We start from the raw sequence: 16,901 nt of genomic DNA on the forward strand, positions 1-16,901 counted from the left end.
GTGGGAAAGATGAAGAGAGAAGGAGGGGAAGGCGGAGGGCCACCAAACGTACCCGATGTGGTTATGAACACAAGACCTTTTTAATTTCTTGGTATCCCAAGTCCATTCGCAGAGGATCTTACCTTTGATCCTCTCTGCCCCCAGCTAAAGCTGCTTGAAAAGATTCACATGCAAACATTTACATATTTCACAAGTCATAGTCACAGTTTTACCACATATCGTCCATATACTTAAAATACACTGGAAACATTTTTAAAATTTTTTATTTTAATTGCATTTCGAAGACAAGACAGCATTCCACTCCCAACGCATAACAGTCTTTTTTAAACCAAGCCCCTCCTACTGTACTCTTTGTAAAAGTGTAAATGATTGGCTTACCTCGGGCTCTTCCCTAGGAAAAAAATTATTTCATATTTTTTAAACACAGCCACGCCCACCCTCTTGGACCCAGTCCCGTGTAGGTTTAGATCCAGACCTGCCTGTAGCAGATTAAGTGGGTTTTCCCCCCCCTCCTCCCTCCATCCCCCCACCAGGTGAGCTGAGTGTGTGCAGAATACTGAACTTTATGTGTGTAGCCCCGACGCCCCAGATACCTGAGTGTCTGGTTTTTCAACCGTAAAGGCGGGAGGGTTTGGCGAACGAATGAGAAGTGAGGAAACGCTTAGCGCAAAGGGAAAAAAGAGAGAAAGACATACAGAAAAAAGGTTATGGAGGCCAGCGAGAGGCGGCCCCCTCTCTCCCGCGCCAGTGGCCCGACACACTCCCCAAGATGTCCCACCAGCTTCTCCTCCGCATTTTTCGCGCCGCCCGCTGCAGAGCGCCAGCGTCCAGGTACCACCAGAGTGTGCAAACACGGAAAGTTTTTGCCCGCGCCATGGCGCAAAACACAAGACAGCCCGTTCCCCAGTACGAGTACACAGTCGGCGGGTAATCTGGGGGTGCCAGGGATGGGAATTGGGGGACACTTGAGCATATCATGCACAGGCGGACACAATATGGACACCAACACACACCAACGACAAGCTGTCTGAGTCCAAGCAGCAGTGCCAGGCGAGGCGGGGGCGCACCTTCCCCAACGACCCCAGCCCACCACGGCCCCAACCGGCCTAGCCTGGGGAACCCCGGGGCCCCTCCCCGGCAGTTCCTGGCTCACCTGAAGCCCCCGCCTTTCTTGCCGGCCCCCACCCCAGGACTCGGGGGCATCTTACGGTCGCTGGCGCTGGCTTGTCCAGCCGGAAACGACCCTCAGTGTTGCTCGGCACCACTTTTCTCCCTGGAGGGCACATACTTCGGCCACCCAAGCCCAACCGAGGCCCCCTCCCGCTCCCAGGGCAAAGTTAGGGCCCCTCACTGGAACTTTCTAGCAGTCTCTTCCCGCCTCGGCCTGGACCCCCTCCTCCCGCTGCCAGGCCCTGAGCTCCACCGGGCAGCCCTGCCACCCCCTCCCGGGGTCCCCCGGCGGCCCTGCTCCCCGCGGGCAGAGTCCGCCGCATTACCTAGAAGCAGCAGGCGGTGCGTACACATGTACCCCATCTTTTCCTCCTGGAGTTGTTTGTCGATGAGCTTGCTGCGTTTCTTCTCTGCGCGCTTCTGGGCGCGCTTCTCCAGGGCTTCCTTGCGCATCTGTCTGCGCTTCTCCGCCAGAGGAATCTTCTTGACCTTGGGGCTGTGCGAGGCTTTGGGCTGGGGGCTCTCAGATCGGCCGAAGCAGCCCCCGAAGGCCTGCATGAGGAAGTTGCGGAGCAAGTTGCGCCGGGGCTTTCGGCGGCGGCGATTTCGCCGGGGCTGCAGCCAGCGGCGGCATCCGGAGGTCCCATCGTCGGACTCATCGCTGCTGTGGTCGTCGTCGCTGCTGACCGACCCCTCATCGTCGTCGCGGCTGCGGCCAGACCTGCCCCGCCAGGCAAACGCGCGAGGAGGCTGCGGAGTAGGCGGATCGGCAGCCTGGATCTCGGGGCTGGGGGGTCTAAGGAAGCGGAGCTTGGGTCGGGCTCCAGACGCAGGGGCGGCAGGGGCTGCCCGGGCGGCTGGAGCAGCTGCCCCGGCGGCTGGAGCGTCAGGGGCGGCTGGAGCGTCAGGGGCGGCTGGGGCTGCCCCGGCGGCTGGAGCTGCCCCGGCGGCTGGAGCGTCAGGGGCGGCAGCGGCTGCCCCGGCGGCTGGAGCATCAGGGGCGGCAGCGGCTGCCCCGGCGGCTGGAGAAGCAGGCTTGGCCCCGGCGTCAGGGGCTCGGTCCCCCGGAGAGGGGACTTTTCCTCCCTCCGCAACAGCGGCGGCTGAGCCTCCTTCCATCTCGGCTGCTTCTTCCTCAACTGGGGGTCTCTCTCCCTCTGCTCGCTCTCTCTTAACTGGGGCTCGGGAGACCTCGATGGGCGGGCCGTCAAGCGCGATTGGGGGGCTGTCCATGTTGACGGGAGCGTCGTCGACCCCAACGGGGGCGCTGCCAATCTCGAGCGGGGGTCCGGAGATCTCCATCGGGGGGCTGTCGCCCGCGAAGTGTGGAGGAGATCTGACAGCCTCTCGGGATGGGCTGCCGATGGCGCCTGGGACCCAGAGGGGGGGCTCGTTCGCGGCGGGAGCGAGGAGGACCGCACTCGGGACCGCGGGTGCCGCGGACTGGCCGCCGCTGCCGCCGTCGATTTGTGGAATAGCTCGGGGGAGCCCAGGGGGTGGGCTGTCGTCCCCAAAGGCTGCTCCATCAAACTCAAATGGCATAGCCTCCTCAGGGGGAGGGCTATGGTCTCCTCTGAAGCCTGCGTTTGCAGGTCTGAGAGCTTGGGGCTCCTGCGGAGGAGTGCTAAAGACCCCCGCACCTGGGCCTCCCGGAGCGAGGTCTGAGACCTGCAAGACAGGCTGGTTGCCACCTCCCTGGGCAGGCTGCTCAAACTCAAAGGGCATGGCTTCTTCGGGTGGAGGGCTGTAGCCTCCCAGGCCTGGTCCGGCATCACCGAAGGCTCCGGGCTCCATGAGCGCCTGGCTGAAGACCTCAAGGCCTGCACGGGCCCCAGTGGTGTCTCCAGGCTGCTCCGGGGTAGGCCAGAAGCCTCCTGAGTTGGGCTGCTCGACCTCGAAGGGCATGGCTTCCTCAGGAGGTGGGCTGTAGCCTCCATGGGCTCCGGCTTCCTCGATGGCCTGGCCCAGGTCCTGCAAGTTGGGCCTGGAGACCTCTGGGGGTCCACAGGCCTCGCCTTCACTCTCGATGGGGACGGGCTCGCTGTGAGGCGGTTCGGTCTCCATCTCTTCGGCTGCGCCAGGCCCAGAACTGGGGGCAGCTGCCCCTGGGGCCTCCAAAGATGGTTGCTCGGGCTGCTCCCCGAGTTCAAGGGGGATATCGCGTTGTCCTGACATATTATTGCCGTCGAGGCAGTTGCGCACGCCCATAACACGGTGGCGGACTCTTAAAATAAACTTGGGGCCCCGTAAGACGGAGCACCCAACCGAACTAGGGTGAAAAAAATTTTTTCAAAAAAATTCAAAGTACCAGCCAGAAAGTTCTCCAACCTCACTTTCCAGCCCTCTTGAGGTCTGGGGGTTCAGGGCCTCAAACCCAAGACCGTGGTGGAAGCAACTCTATTGTTGCTGGTGGAGTCTTGGCTCCTTCCTGGCCACTTTTTATCCCCTCAGGCTGCCCCCGGCCCCCCCCCCCCCCTTGGCCTGCCCTTGTCCCCTCCTCTCTCTCTCTTTCTCTCTTTCTCTCTGCTCCAGGCCAGCCCCGCCTGCTTGGATCTGAGGAGCGTGCCGATTCGGTCCGAAAATCGCTCGTAGTGCTCACTCTTTGCCACCAGAGGACGCCGGCCTCGGTGCTGAGGCGGCTCCGGGAGCCGGATCCTGGCGCCGGCAGCCCCGGACTTTGGGTAAGGGGGCTGATGAGCGCAGGCCTCGCAGGGATGTTTTGGCTCCTTCCAGTCCTCTCCCTGACTGATTTGGAGTCTTTCTCCTCTCTTATCCCCTGGCCAGAGAGAGAGAGAGAGCTCTCCTGCGTTGTGGGACACGTGATGCAAGACGTGGGCCCCGGGCTGCTTGAGCGCAAGAGCTGAAACCCTCCCTCCCAAACCCAAATGACTCTCCTCAGGGGGGAGGGGGGAACTGCAGGAGGGTTTCATCACCCCAGGATACCCCTGAACCCTTGAGCCGCAGGCCCCAGACCTGGGCAGCCTCCCATCTTAAGCTCCAAGTCCGGAGTGCAAGGCTTCGGGCGCGTGGGAAGGGGGCGCGGGCGCGCGCGGGGATGCGACAGGTGGTCGTGAGCCCACCGGCGGAGCGGATAGGAGGCTAGGGGCGAGGGGCTGCCGTGTGTGCGCACATAATTTCTTTTTAAAATGCCCTGGGGTACTTTCTGCCGCTTCTGCAGCTTTTGTTTGCCGGCTTGCCGAGACTGGCTCCCGTAAAGCACTTCAATGTCCCCCATCCCCACCACACCCTGGGGGGTCCTCGCAGTAGCTGAGGGTGGCGCAGGCAAGTGTTTCCCCCGTTTATGTGGATAATGATGTAGGGGAATTAAGAGGGTCTTGGGCGCGTTCTACGGAGACCCTCCAAGCGGTAGTTGCCGCGGCACCAAACGGGGGCGGCGTGGGACACACACGGAGACCCCATCCAGTGCAGGCCTCAGAGTTCCGGGGGTCCTACTGTTCTGGGGAAGGGCTAAGGGGATTTCAGTTGGGAATTTATGGCCGGCTTAGTGTGGTCTCTGAGACTGGACAAGCCTGTGCGCACTGAACCCAAAGACACACACCGTGCCGCGTCGGCAGCAGTGGCTATAATGTGCCGCTTATCTGCCTCGGGTGCCGGCTGCATGGTCGGTCGGTCAGCAGCCCCAGTTCCTCACAAGTCCCCCACCAGCCCCCTTCCAGCCCCTCTTCTTTCGCTATGGGTATCCCAGGGCAGCTGCTTCACTTTTCCACTGCTAAAGCCCTCTGAGGCGGCACTGAGCCCGGCCAGAAGTCCAGCGGTCTCCTGGCTGCGCTCCCGTCACCGAAGCTCGTGGGGGCTTGGAGCCGGCTGCGGAAAATACCCGCACCGCCTGGGTGGGCTTGGTGCGTGCACGCGCACTGCTCTGGGTCTGGGGTCTGGGGTCTGCGGAGGGATTTGAGCCGCGGGAAAAAATTGCGGCTTGCGGGTCACGTACGACCGGGGACATGGGCATGAGGTCTGTCTCGCCAGCGGGTGACACGGACCTGCAAGCGACCTTTAGGTGCAAGGCATCCGGGCACGAGGCAGGTGGTCGCCTGGTGGGCGGAGGAGAAGAGAGATGGCGGGATGAGCGCCACAAGGGGTGGGCTGCGGCGAGCGGGAGCACCGCTTGGATCGCTGTATCTACGAGCCTCAGGCGGGTGAACCACGCACCGTTCAATCTCGTTAAGTCTAACGCATCCCTCTTAGAACGATGGGACCACAGCCACGGCGCATCATTGCCCCGCATCCACCATCCACGTGGCCATGCTGCAGAGGAAAGCGGACAAAGTCGGACTCTGGGCAACGTGTGGGGCCCCCCAAAGGCGTATCATGTCAGGTCCATGGGTCTACACACTTGGAAATGCCAACACTGAACTTTGGCCCAAACTTTGTCCAACTGTTCCCACGCGCAACGGCTCAACCATTTGAGCATCCACTGAATGGGCCAACTGGGTCGCGACCGTCAACTCACTCCCCTCCGACCCCAGGGCTGGGTCAGCTATTGGGCTGGGGTCACGCCAATCAAGGTTGCCTGGCGAATGAGCAGGGGGCGTCGGACCGGAAACCGGATATGAATGGGAGGTCCAATAGGGGGCGCCGCGTTGGAACGCCCTAAGAGGTTGTGCTGCTGGGGTAGTTGGAAGCTGCTGGTGGGCGGGCGTATGGCGGGCAGGCCTGGAACGCCACGAGGCCCGCTGGCGCCGTGGGGTCACTCTTCCTGAAGCCACAAGTCATCAAGGCTGGAAGGGAAGGTCGGGGGCTGTCAGGGCTCAACCCTAGGTGTCGCTGGTGGCGGTGGGCAAACCCACCGGACCAAGGGGACCGCCGCTGAGGCCAGGCGAGGAGGAAGACAATGTCTAGGGCCTGGAGGTAGAGAGAGCCAGGGCCCCGAGGAGAGAGAGGGCTTACTGCCCCGATGCAGAGGAGCAGCCCCAGACGGATAAGGCGTTGAGGCCCCAGGGATGCTGCGCCCTGCCGAGCTAGAAGGTCAGTAGACGCTGGGGTCTGGAGCCCCAAAGGGACGGTTTGCCTACTACGCTTGGACTCTGTCCCCAAGCACTGTCCATCAAGGAATGGGTACAAGGTCTCTTTGTTTGACATCCTCATGGGCATGTGGGACCCCTTTGTTCAACACTCTTTGGTATCTTGGTCCTTTGCCTGGAGAGCACAACTGTTGAGGGGATAACGGCTGGGTAGATACCGGTCCTCCATCCTAAAGGATAAGTAACATAAAAATGAAAGAAAGACCCCCTCCTGGGGTTGGGGTGGGGGACCCTGAAAGTCTTGATGGGGAAAATAGCGTTTCAGATGGGCCTGCATGGATGGGTAGGGCCCCTGCTTACCAATGCCGGGAATCGGAGGAATGGGAGATGTGGGCCTACCCTTAACAAGACCCAGTGGGGGGAAGCAAGGGACACCGTGTGGAGTCTGAGGAGGGGCAGTGAGGGCGAAAGCAGGACAAACCGATAGGATCTCTCTGCGGAGGGTTGGAAACTAAAGGGCAAGCACTTTTGAGGTTGTTCTGGTAGGAAATAGAGCAGATGTGGAATGCTTCTTGTCCCGCAAGGAGGGTTTGAGCCTAGTTTACTTTAGTAAAGATGGAGGCAGTGTGGGGGGATGGCCCTGATGGAGAGAATACCGGAAGCTGTGGCCGGTCACGACCTCTAAGGTAGCAGGAAGGCTGAAGGAAGGGACTCAGGAGGGATCTCAAAGGGCCCTCTAGCCTCTTCTGTGCCAGAAAGGCACAAAAGGTGGAGAAGCCAAAGTCTGGCACCTGGATGATGGGGCACAAGTGACACAGGAAGTCCAGAGGATCTGGGGCGGCGTTGTGGTGGTGGCAGAGCCAATTTGGTTTTAGACTTGGCAGAGGTGAAGGAAGGATGGGCAGTCGGGATGCAGTGTTGTACAGCCTATTATTTAAGAGGGTGGGTCTGCAGTTTAGAAGGAAGGTAAAGACCCCAAGTTCAAAGTGACAGCCGTCCTTATAGGGTATGAAATGAGTGGATCAGAGACTACCCTGGAGGGGAGGAATATATCTGGAGAATCTTGAACACTTGGAGCACGGGAGAGGAAAAGGAACGATGTCTCGGGAGCGAGCAGTGGGCTCAGAAGGGACTGGTGGGAGCATGCCGGAGGGGAGACTCTAAGAGGCGCTCAGAGTATCTAATGGAGACTGTGGCTTCTTAGCCTCTACACTGTTCACATCGGGGCTAGCTGCCTCTCTGCTGTGGACTGTCCTGGGCACTGTAGGGCGTTAGCAGCATCCCTGGCCTCTACCCACTAGATGCCAGTAGCAGCCCCTTAGTTGTAGCAACCAAAAAATGTCTGTAGACTTTGCCAAATGTCCTCTGGGGGGCAAAATCACCCCCGGATGAAACCACTGCCGCAGGCTGAGAAAGACCCTTAGACTTGAGTAGGAATCACCTTAATTTAAAGGTAAATTAGGACTGGGAAGAAAAAAATCCCACTATTTAACTCCAATGTTCCCCATTGTGTCTACTTTTTTTTTTTTTTTTTTTTCCTCCTGTAGGGATTGGCTGCCAGAGTCTGAAAATCCCATCACTTTTGTGAGGGGGTTCAAAGCTGAAACCGTCACAGAACAGAGTGGGACCCGAGACACCTCAGAAGTACGGCCAGATGTTTGAGGAGCTGGCTGACGTGAAAGGCAGCTGGTGTGCCTGGTCACAGGGACCTGAGGAACTCGCTGTGGTAAGCCCTGGGGGCGACAGCGGGTGGGTTGACTGGGGCCCGCTGTGATTGGTGGGGCTGTCTGGTGAGCTTTCTGGCTCAAGACAGAAATGTGGCCTTGCCCTGGATGGAGATGGCCAGTTACAGGTGGTGGTGTGCAGCCGAGTCCAGATTTCCAGTTCCGGATGGGTCTCTCTCAGGAAAAGCAGTCAGTACTTGGTAGGAATAAGCAGGAACAAGGAAGGAAAGTCAGTGAGTGAGTTCACACAGATCACAAAGAGGAAGGCAAGAGAGGCTCATCAGGGCGCCGGGGAGCTGGGGTGGGGGACAGAAGCTGCGTGCCAGGGTCTGGGCCCTGTTCCCACAGGGAATGCGGTGAGATGGTGCATCCATCAGAGAAGGAAAGGATTGGCTGTCAAAATCCAGGCAAAGGTTTCTGGGAAGTTGTGTGTCCTCAGCTACTTAAAAAGACTAGATTTTCTACACCTGATGAATTAAGAAAGGAACAGCAAACACTGCTCATGTTTCAGTTAAACTGCATTTCTGAGGCAAGTCAGCCTGTTCACCAAACGGCCCGAGTGCCTCAGGTGGAATATCGGCTGGCTTTCTGTACACGAGCAACCCCCAATGGAAAGAACGTATTTCTTCACTGTTGGCTCTCTGAGCAGCACCGCTGCCATCTGCAGGGACATGGCCCCCTTCCTTGGCGACCCCATGTGGCGCCCTAGGCTCCCCAAACTCAATCATCCTGCTGTACTGACACCTCCCCACGAGCGCACACTATAGTCAGCAGACGGCTGTTAGGATGCTTACATTTGGGGATTCTTACTCATTGCCAAAAGCACAAGGCACATCCAAGTTTTAAGTAGCTGCCTGTCAACCTTCTTTCTTAGTTCATCCCTGTATCCGAGAAAGAGAAAGCAAAGCAGACAGGGAAGGAGGTGGTAGAGAGGGAAGGGAGCAGAAACCAGGAAAAAGTTTTTTGTGTGTGTGCTTTTTTTTGGCAGTGGGATTTCCCCCTAGCCTATGGCTTGGGGCCGGGGGGCGGGGGGGGGGCAGGCTCTTGCAGAGGAGCAGTCTCTGCAGACCACCTCTGTCCCTGTTGTCAGTGGCTTTCTTTCAAATGAGGAAAAGGAAACTTCCCTGGTGGTCTAGTGGTTAGGATTCGGCGCTCTCTCAAATGAGGAAAAGGAGAATCTTTTCACCAGTTGTGAGGAAAAAAGCCAAAGTAGAAAGGAGAGAACCTGGGGAAGAGAACTGAGACAACTGTCCCGTTTCTCAGGCTCCCAGTGACACGTTTTCTGTGTGTGCTGAGCGGCCGTAAGACTTTGAAGCTGTTCAGTTAATTACTGTTCAATCCAGACGTGCTGTGCCCATCCTCCTCCCTTCCAGCCTTGGCCGGGGGAGGCAGCAGCAGCCTACTGCTGTCTGCAGAAGGGCCTGCGTGACCAGGCTGTCTCAGGCAGACGCCAGCTCCAGAGAAAATGCCTCAAACGGAGGTTAGGAGCAGGTGCAGGGCTGATATTAAAGAAAGTCGGAACCAGACTTAGGAAAATACTTGATGTGCTCAGATTAAAAAGCCCTGAGCTGGAGCCGCAGGGGCCAAGGGTCTCCTATCAGGAATTCAGACCCCTTCATTCAGCTCACGAGCTAAACTCAGCAGCCCTCAACTTGGAAGGGCTACTCATTTCTGCTGCAGCCAGGCACACGACTGTCCTCTACCCGTGCCGGTACGGTGGGTCCACACACTCAGCGGTCGCTTGAACTGGGCTGTGGACTCCTTCTCCAGGCTAGCTGATGATGCAGCCCAGAATCTGGAGGGGGGAAGTGGCCATTCCCGAAAAGATGAATGGTGCCCTGGGAAGGGGGCTGAGAGAGGGGTAAGAGTGAGGGCTAGGAGGGCAGGAGGGGGTCCCTGAGGATAAACTTGGCTTCAGTGGAAGCTCTGCTTAAAATTTCAGTAATCATGGTGGCTATTCCAGGCACCGTAATTTGAATGTTAGGGGAGTGGTATATTTCATGTTTGTGCATGGCCTCAATTTCCCAGAATGCATCCTCCCTGAGCTGGAATGGAGACAGCAACATAAGCCAGGGCACTCAGAACCGGCTCTCGCCTGGGGGGAGGAGAAACAGGTCATCTTCAGCTGGCGGCAGTCCTTGGCCAGTTTGAGATGTGGGGCCTCTCCCTGAACTGAAATCCAAGATTGAGCATTTGAACTCTAAAACAAGATTTCCTAGGTTTTAAATCTTTCCATCTGGTTGAAGCAATTGAGGCACACGTACAAAAATCCCACCGCACCTAGAAAATTCAAATTTCTGGCCAGGTCTGTAGAGACCCTCTGAGGGAAAGTGACCTTCTGCGTGCCTCCACCGCCAGGTGTGGCTATTAGAAATGTTCTTCCTGACATTGCTTCTGCTGCCACCAGATTTTTGCAGATGGCCGTGAAGTCTCCCCTAAACCTTTTTCTCCGTGAATCTCCTTGTTTCTTCATACGACTCTTCCTAGCCCTAGCATGTATGGGCTGTGACTTCCTATCTCCAGATCTTATCTTCTGTTCCTTCCCCAGTGTTGTCTTGGCCTTCCAGTTTTTTCTGTGATTTCCCCCCGAAACCTTCCTGTACATCATGGACACCCCTTCCCATCTGTTCACGCAGTCTAGTCGTACCCCGGACATTTCTGACAGCCGTGGCCCCCTGTTAATTTGCAGCATGCTCACCCTAAAATAAGCTCATAGAATAAAAATAGGCCACGTCCACAGGCAAAGCCAGGAAAGTAGCCTCCCCAATTCTACCATGCAACAGGGACTGTGCCGGCAAGTGGGGGGGGGGGGACGGTGTGGGGTGCTGTGGCGCCGGCTCCTCTTGGGTGTCCTGCCGTGACTGGCTGAGCCCTGTCAACAGGTGATGGTGGCCCTGCACTGCAGACTGGCTGCCTTGCCCTGAATTAGTTGGGCACTAGCACCAGGATCTGTGCCAGGGGCTGGGGGGTGAAATGAAAAGAAAAGCGAAAACCAAACATTAGTAAAGTTTACCTTATATATAGCCTTGTGACATGTAGCCAAAAAACCAAAAATAAAAAACAAAAATGGGATCTCAAATCATTAATTTGACTTTTTTTTTTTTTTTTTTAAACATTTGCTTTGTTATCCCAGGCATTTGCCACAGGGGAAGACTGGTTTAGGGGGAAATGGAAAAAAAAACAAACAAGACCCAAAACCCAAAAAACACAACAACTTAGCTATTACAAGGTCTCGCAGTACAGAAACAGAATATCCAATACATCTGTATAACTGTGGTATTAAAATTTCATGGGAGAGGAGCAATTAACAACAAAAAAAAAAGTCTGAAAAAGCTCCTGGGAGAGAAGGATAATAAAAACAAACACAAAGGCTGAGGAGACTGGTTTATCCTAACTAGCTGCAGCCTCTGAGCGTGTTTGCGGGTCTGGCCTGATCAAGAGCCTTCTAAGTGTTACCAAATAATATATTCAACACTTGTGGTCAGTTAGCCACCGCCGTCAGACTGCACTCAGAGCAGTGAGCGTTTCCAGGCTGCAGTACTCGGTGCAATGCTGGCTTCCGGCTGCCTGCTCCCACTCGGAAAAGCTTGTTTTCACACACCAAGATCAGGGAGAGCAGGTGGGGAAACAAGCACACAGAAGACACACGCTAAAGATCTGTTCTGAAGGACGGCTAGTAACGAGACACAGTGGGATTCTGTATTCTCTAACTTGCCTTTTTAAACCTTTTTTTTTTTTTTTTTTGGCCACCCATTCAAAAACAGACTGGATAAAATCGAAATCAGAGCAACAAAAACCAGATTTCTTCACAACTGGTGTTTTATTTGATCAACCTTGCACATTTTTTGGCCCCATTAGTGTTAAAATCATGGATAAAGTCAAATTGGGCAAGCCTGGGCTTAACAACCTGCACACATTTGGCGCTGAGGGGATGCTAGGAACATACTTCATTTTGCATGTGAAGAAAGAGGCAGTGGGGTGCTGGGTCTGACCCAAGGCCACTGGGCGGGACAAGGCCTAGAAGATGCTTAGGTCTTGCTGTCCATCCCTGGGGCATCCAGATTTAGGAAACGGTCATTAGTGTCAAAACCCCGAAAAGCAGGACGAGGAATTCCACCCCTCATCCTGGAACATGGGGATTAAAGATGTAATTTGAGGATCTCATCCCCTTTGCTGGGCAATTTCTAAGAGAAGGGCAGCACTGGAGCTGGCGTATGACATCACTCGCCTCTGGAAGCTTAATTTGATTTTAGTAATTTGTTTTTTTGTTACAGGTCACCTTTCTGTTAAGATACATTCGCCAACACCATGGTTTCTGCTCAGTTTCCCCTCAATAGCTTCCCTCTGCGTAAGGAGCAGTGATAACACAGGTAAATTAAGTAAAATCCATTCAGATTATTAAAGCAAAGGAAAAGACCTCATTCTTACCCACACTGAAGTTTCAGCTTCCTCATGAAATCTTCTATCCCAGCTGCTAAAAGTGAGGGCTAAAGAGTAAAGGGCTGTAAGCAGTTTCCGGGGCGGGGGGGGGCAGCCTCCGGCGCATTAAAGAAACATCCTCTTAAAACAGTTCCAAATTTTAAAATTCCCAGTTTTTGAATTCTGATAAACATAAAAATTTTGTTTGCCAAACTTGAGAAGTAAACCTGTGCCAGCTGGTTGACAGCACACGATATGTGAACACGCTATCACTTTCCCACTCAGAAAGTTCAGTTGTAAGAGGACCTTTGTCCAAGAAAAAGCCAATTTCTAGTAAGTAAATGATTAATGTAGTAAAGGAAAATCCTAAATGCCAGAGCAAACCCTCACCTTTAACTAGCTTTATTCTCCTCCCCCTCTCCATGTGAGATACTACAACCAGCCAGTAATTTACTTCTGTGGTCAATTAGAAGGTCTGGTTTTTTTTTGAGCCAATTTCCTCACCAGACACACCCCACCTAAATTGAAAGGGCAAGTGAGCCCATTCAAATGCTAACCCCAATTTAGCAGGGTGAGACAAAGGGCCAGTTTGGAGACTAGTGAGTTGGGAATGCTCGGGAGAACTTGCCAGAAATGCCTGGGGTGGGGTGGGGGTAGGCAGTGAAGCACCAGTGTCTCAGGTAGAAAGAGGGTTTGAAATGTCTCTACAGCAGAATGCCTTCCTCTGGCGGCTCTGCGGCACTTCCTAGGAGTTTGGCATTTTCCTCAGTTGTTCTGTGTAGTCCCTAATGGCTTTTCTACCCTGCAGTGGGGGTGGGGGGGCGTAGGGTGGGGGAAGGGAACTGGGGGGGGTGGGCGACAGACTTTGACAGTCAGAGGTAGTTTACAGGGAAGAGTATGTCTGAAAGAGGGCAAACTATTTGTGTGTGTTCTTAGATGGGGGCCCCCCCTCCCCGTTAATGAGCTTGGTCTATTGCTTACAGTTAAAGCAAGCTTCCCAACATGCAGGCTTGTTTAAAAACGGACGAAGATTGGCGTGAACAGTGTGTGCTTAGGCACTGAGGACTTCTTTAAAGACTTGTTTATTCTTTCTGCAACAAGGCAACATGCTAACTTCTCTAATGGAAAACCTAGCTCTGCAGAAAATGGGGCCCCCAGACTACCCAATCTGGGAAGAGAGCTCCCACACTGAAAAGTACACCAGAACAAGGCAACCCAAACCCTGGCTTCTGTTGCACACTCACTAGACACACTTTACTTGGTGAACTCGGGCTGCTAAGACGATGCCAGAGGAAAAACAACACTTAATGCCACTGAAAGGAACCCCCCAGCATCTCTATTTAGGTGGAGTAGAAATTTCAACTTTGGGGAGCGCCATCTCACATAGGCAATCTCACACGTTTAAGCCAAAGGCAGGGCACACCTGGCCCTTCTGCAAGTCCTCGGCGGCCTCCAGACTTCTGACACTTGCCCGCTGCCCAAGGAAGCCCCCTGTGCACAAAGTGCCTTCCCGGTACTTCCTAGTTAAGACGGTAAAGGCATCCAACAGTCCTTCGTCAGCGCCGCAGCCCGCAGAACTAAGTTCGGGGCAGCGCGACGCCCTTCCTAGGGAAGAGACCTGGAAGGAAGACCGTGGAAAGCGTTCCTTCCGGCTTCCCCTTTTCTTAAGAGTCTATAAACCCGACCGGTCTTTTCATTTCAAGCCTCAGAACGCGTCACTCCCCCACCCCCATCATTTTCATCAGACTAGCTCAAACCGGCGCAAACCAAGACGCGCGCGCACCAAGAAAAGATCAGTTTCCATACTGGGTGAGGTTTTGTAAAATATATTTCACTTCTCAGTCTTTTCCTCCAGGGTTGGCGAGTAAGGCACACTTTATGCACCGAACCGAAGATGCGTTACGAGACTGCAGCCGTTTTTGTCCTCTGACAACAGGCCGGTTTCACCTCCAGGTTAGAGATTCCAAACTTAGCTCCAGCCGAGCTGAAAATGGCCGGTGCGCCGCCTCCCCTCCCCGAGGCTGCCCAAGCCGCCAGCCCCTGCCCCCTCTCGACCGATCACCCAAGGACTTGTGTCGGATCCAACACCTTTCCCCAGCTCAGCGGTGCCGCGCTCTTTAGGGACGCACTGTACGGTATCCTGATGAAAGACGCGATCCCCTCTCTAGCCCCGTTTCGTGTGCCGCTTTACCTTTGCGCTCGGCACCGCCTCGCGGGCCTCTTAGCCCCTCTCTTCCATCCCCAGGGCCTTACGCAAACGGCCCAGACCTCGCCAGCAAAGCTGCACCCAGCCCTGCCGCCAGATCAGCGGCGCCAAAACGTTAGCGATGCCCCGACGTGACCAAGCCCGCGCCACCAACCCTGGTAGCCTGTAGAGGCACCCCCTAAGACTCCCATACCTTCTCTGCCAGCCCTCCAAGTACGCGTGACTCGTGGGGAACCGCCGGCGGGCCTGGAGAGGTCGGCTCTGGAGCGCGCGGGCAGGTGCGCACGCTCTTTGCGGCGGGCTTGGCCCGGTGCGCGCCTGGAGGCGGGTGGCTGCGGCCAGGACTGGCCTGGCGCACAGCTGCGGGGAGCACTGGCGCCGAGGTCCCGCGGCTCCAAATTGGCAGCGCTGGGACCTGGGCTCCGGGCTCCGGGCTTTGAGCGCCTTAAAGCGCCGCGCGCGACTTTTCCCGGAGCCGGCAGCCTCCGGAGTTCTCGCCCAATCCCATTGTGATTACTTTTCGCGCATTGCAACAGTGTCGCTACGGCGCGGCTCCTTTCTCATGGTGAAAGTTGGCGCGCGCACCTTAGAACCACGTTTCGGGCGCCTGCCAAAGCCAACTGGTTTGAGTCTAGTGTTAAGGGGGGAAAAAAGCGTGTAAAACAAGTGATTTACCCGTACCTTTTGGTTGTGCAGCTCGAAATCTGGGGCGCGCCGGGGGTTCAGCCGCGCGTCCTGGACACCAGCTCCAAGACCTCAGGCTGTCTCCAACGGGGCGCGCGGAGCGCCCCGCCGTCCAACAAGCCCTTGGGCACCTGGGCGCTCCCGACGTCCTCCCGGCGTCCTCGGGAGCCTTCCCCAGCTCGCCCTGGCTCTCCGGCCTCCCCGGGCAGGCTAGCTGAGCCCACTGTCTCCCCGCCTTCCTCCTAACCTGCCTTTCCTTTTCCCTCCCTTCCTCCCGCAGCTCCCGCGCCGACCCCAGGTTCCCAGGTTTGGCGGCGGGCAACTAACCTGAATCAAAGAAAACAAGGAGAATCTGGACGGCGTCCTCCATTAGTGACGCCGGATGGGGATGGGTCCCCTTTTGGAAGGAGACTCCGGGGATGGGTCGCGGCGGGTGGGCTTCTTCGGCTTGCAGCGGCGCTGCTGCTTCTTCTCCTCCTTTGGCTCCTCGGACTCTTCGGGGTCCCTCGGATCCTTGTCCTCGGGCTTGGGCTCCTCCCCCTGGCTGGGGTTCTGGGGCTCCTGGGTGCTGGGCTGCGCGCGACTCGGGGAGGCGTCGGGGCTCCGCAATCTCAGAGCGTGCAGACGCTCGGTGAGAGATTGGCCGAAGGTGGTGTGCTTGGGCACCACGGGGCCGCGCTCGTCTTCTGGCTCGGTCTCGGGCTCTGTGGCGGGGGCGGTCTCAGGCTCGGTCTCGAAGTCGGTCTCGGATTCGATTTCAGACTCGGTCTCGGTCTCGGTCTCAGATTCGTAGTCAAACTCTTCCTCGTACTCTAGGCACTCGGGGAGGGACAGCTCGAGGTCTCCCTCCTCGTGCTCGTGGTCAGATTCGGGGGGCTCGGGGAATACCTGGGCGGCGGAGCGGTGGTGGGCGTTAAGGAAGCTCCGGCGCTGCTGGGCTGCCGCGCGCTGCTGGGCGCGGGCGTTGGAGGTGGCAAGGGCGCGGAGGAGCGCGATGGAGCAGGAGAGCCAGAGGAGCGCGGTGGCTGCCCGGCGGCCGATGGGTGGGCACAGATCGTTGTAGTTGTGGCGAGCTCTGCGCCACTGCTGAGCCCGGGACCTACGATCCATTCTCTTAGGCGCGCACCGAGAAGACCACCCGCCCTCTGGCTCTGCAGAGAGCGGCTCCGATGCGCATTGGCTGCTAGAGCCGAAAAAGGTGCACCCCACGAGGTGAGAAGCTGGGTCCGGAGGTCCCAGCCCCACCTCGGTGTGAGGGGGAAAAAGGAAAGCACCTACCTTCCTGGGCACTCAACTTTCTAAAGCTCCGCGCCCCTGTTTGCCTCTCTGAGCAAGAAGAAGGGATGGGAAAATGGGGAGAAAAAGTCTCCCTCCTCCTGGGCTCCTCTCTCTAAGTCTCAGACTCTGCAGTCTAAGACTCGGGAGAGGTGCCTCCGCTGGTCCTCTCGCCTGGGAGAGGAAAGAGGAGACTGAGGCGGGGAGGGACGCGGCGGAGAGGTTCTGCAAAGTTCCGCGCCCGGACTTCTGCCGGGCATGTGCAGTAAGGAGGCGGGGGCGCCTCCCCGCGAGCTGCGCGGTGGCGCCGAGCCCGTGGCGCAGACCCTAGTGGGCCGGCAGGTGGCAGGAGGGAACCTTGTTTGAAAGGATTTGGGCAAAGCAAGGGGCGGGGGTCTGGCGGGTGGCAAGGAGCAAAACGAGTGAGCGAGCTAGCCACAG

The 16,901-nt window shown here is 56.8% G+C and overlaps 2 protein-coding genes and 1 long non-coding RNA gene across 8 annotated transcripts in view; 1 reads left to right on the top strand and 2 right to left on the bottom strand.

Annotated features, from left to right (window-relative positions):
• The window catches only part of GNAS (GNAS complex locus), a 53,042-nt gene extending 49,649 nt beyond the window's left edge, over positions 1-3,393 (bottom strand). For all 4 annotated transcript variants that reach the window (XM_073883973.1, XM_073883972.1, XM_025853242.2 and 1 more), the window contains exon 1: positions 1,497-3,393. In XM_073883973.1, coding sequence (XP_073740074.1) covers positions 1,497-3,378 — 1,882 coding nt within the window. In that variant the 5' untranslated portion in view covers positions 3,379-3,393. The remainder of the gene's footprint in view (positions 1-1,496) is intronic.
• Positions 3,394-7,704: 4,311 nt separating this feature from the next.
• Positions 7,705-16,901, top strand: part of LOC112809961 (uncharacterized) — a 33,318-nt gene continuing 24,121 nt past the window's right edge. For all 3 annotated transcript variants that reach the window (XR_003204704.2, XR_012375595.1, XR_012375596.1), the window contains exons 1-3: positions 7,705-7,878; positions 12,151-12,246; positions 14,138-14,248. This is a non-coding gene — a long non-coding RNA (uncharacterized lncRNA). The remainder of the gene's footprint in view (positions 7,879-12,150; positions 12,247-14,137; positions 14,249-16,901) is intronic.
• LOC112809959 (neuroendocrine secretory protein 55) lies at positions 15,555-16,650 on the bottom strand. The gene has a single exon (XM_025853382.2). It carries the CDS (start codon positions 16,293-16,295, stop codon positions 15,555-15,557), a length of 741 nt encoding a protein of 246 aa, XP_025709167.1. The 5' UTR covers positions 16,296-16,650.

The sequence above is a fragment of the Callorhinus ursinus genome, unplaced genomic scaffold, assembly GCF_003265705.2.
Source record: "Callorhinus ursinus isolate GAN/ISIS: 27379988/994484 unplaced genomic scaffold, GSC_fseal_2.0 scaffold53, whole genome shotgun sequence".
Classification (NCBI taxonomy): Eukaryota; Metazoa; Chordata; class Mammalia; order Carnivora; family Otariidae; genus Callorhinus; species Callorhinus ursinus.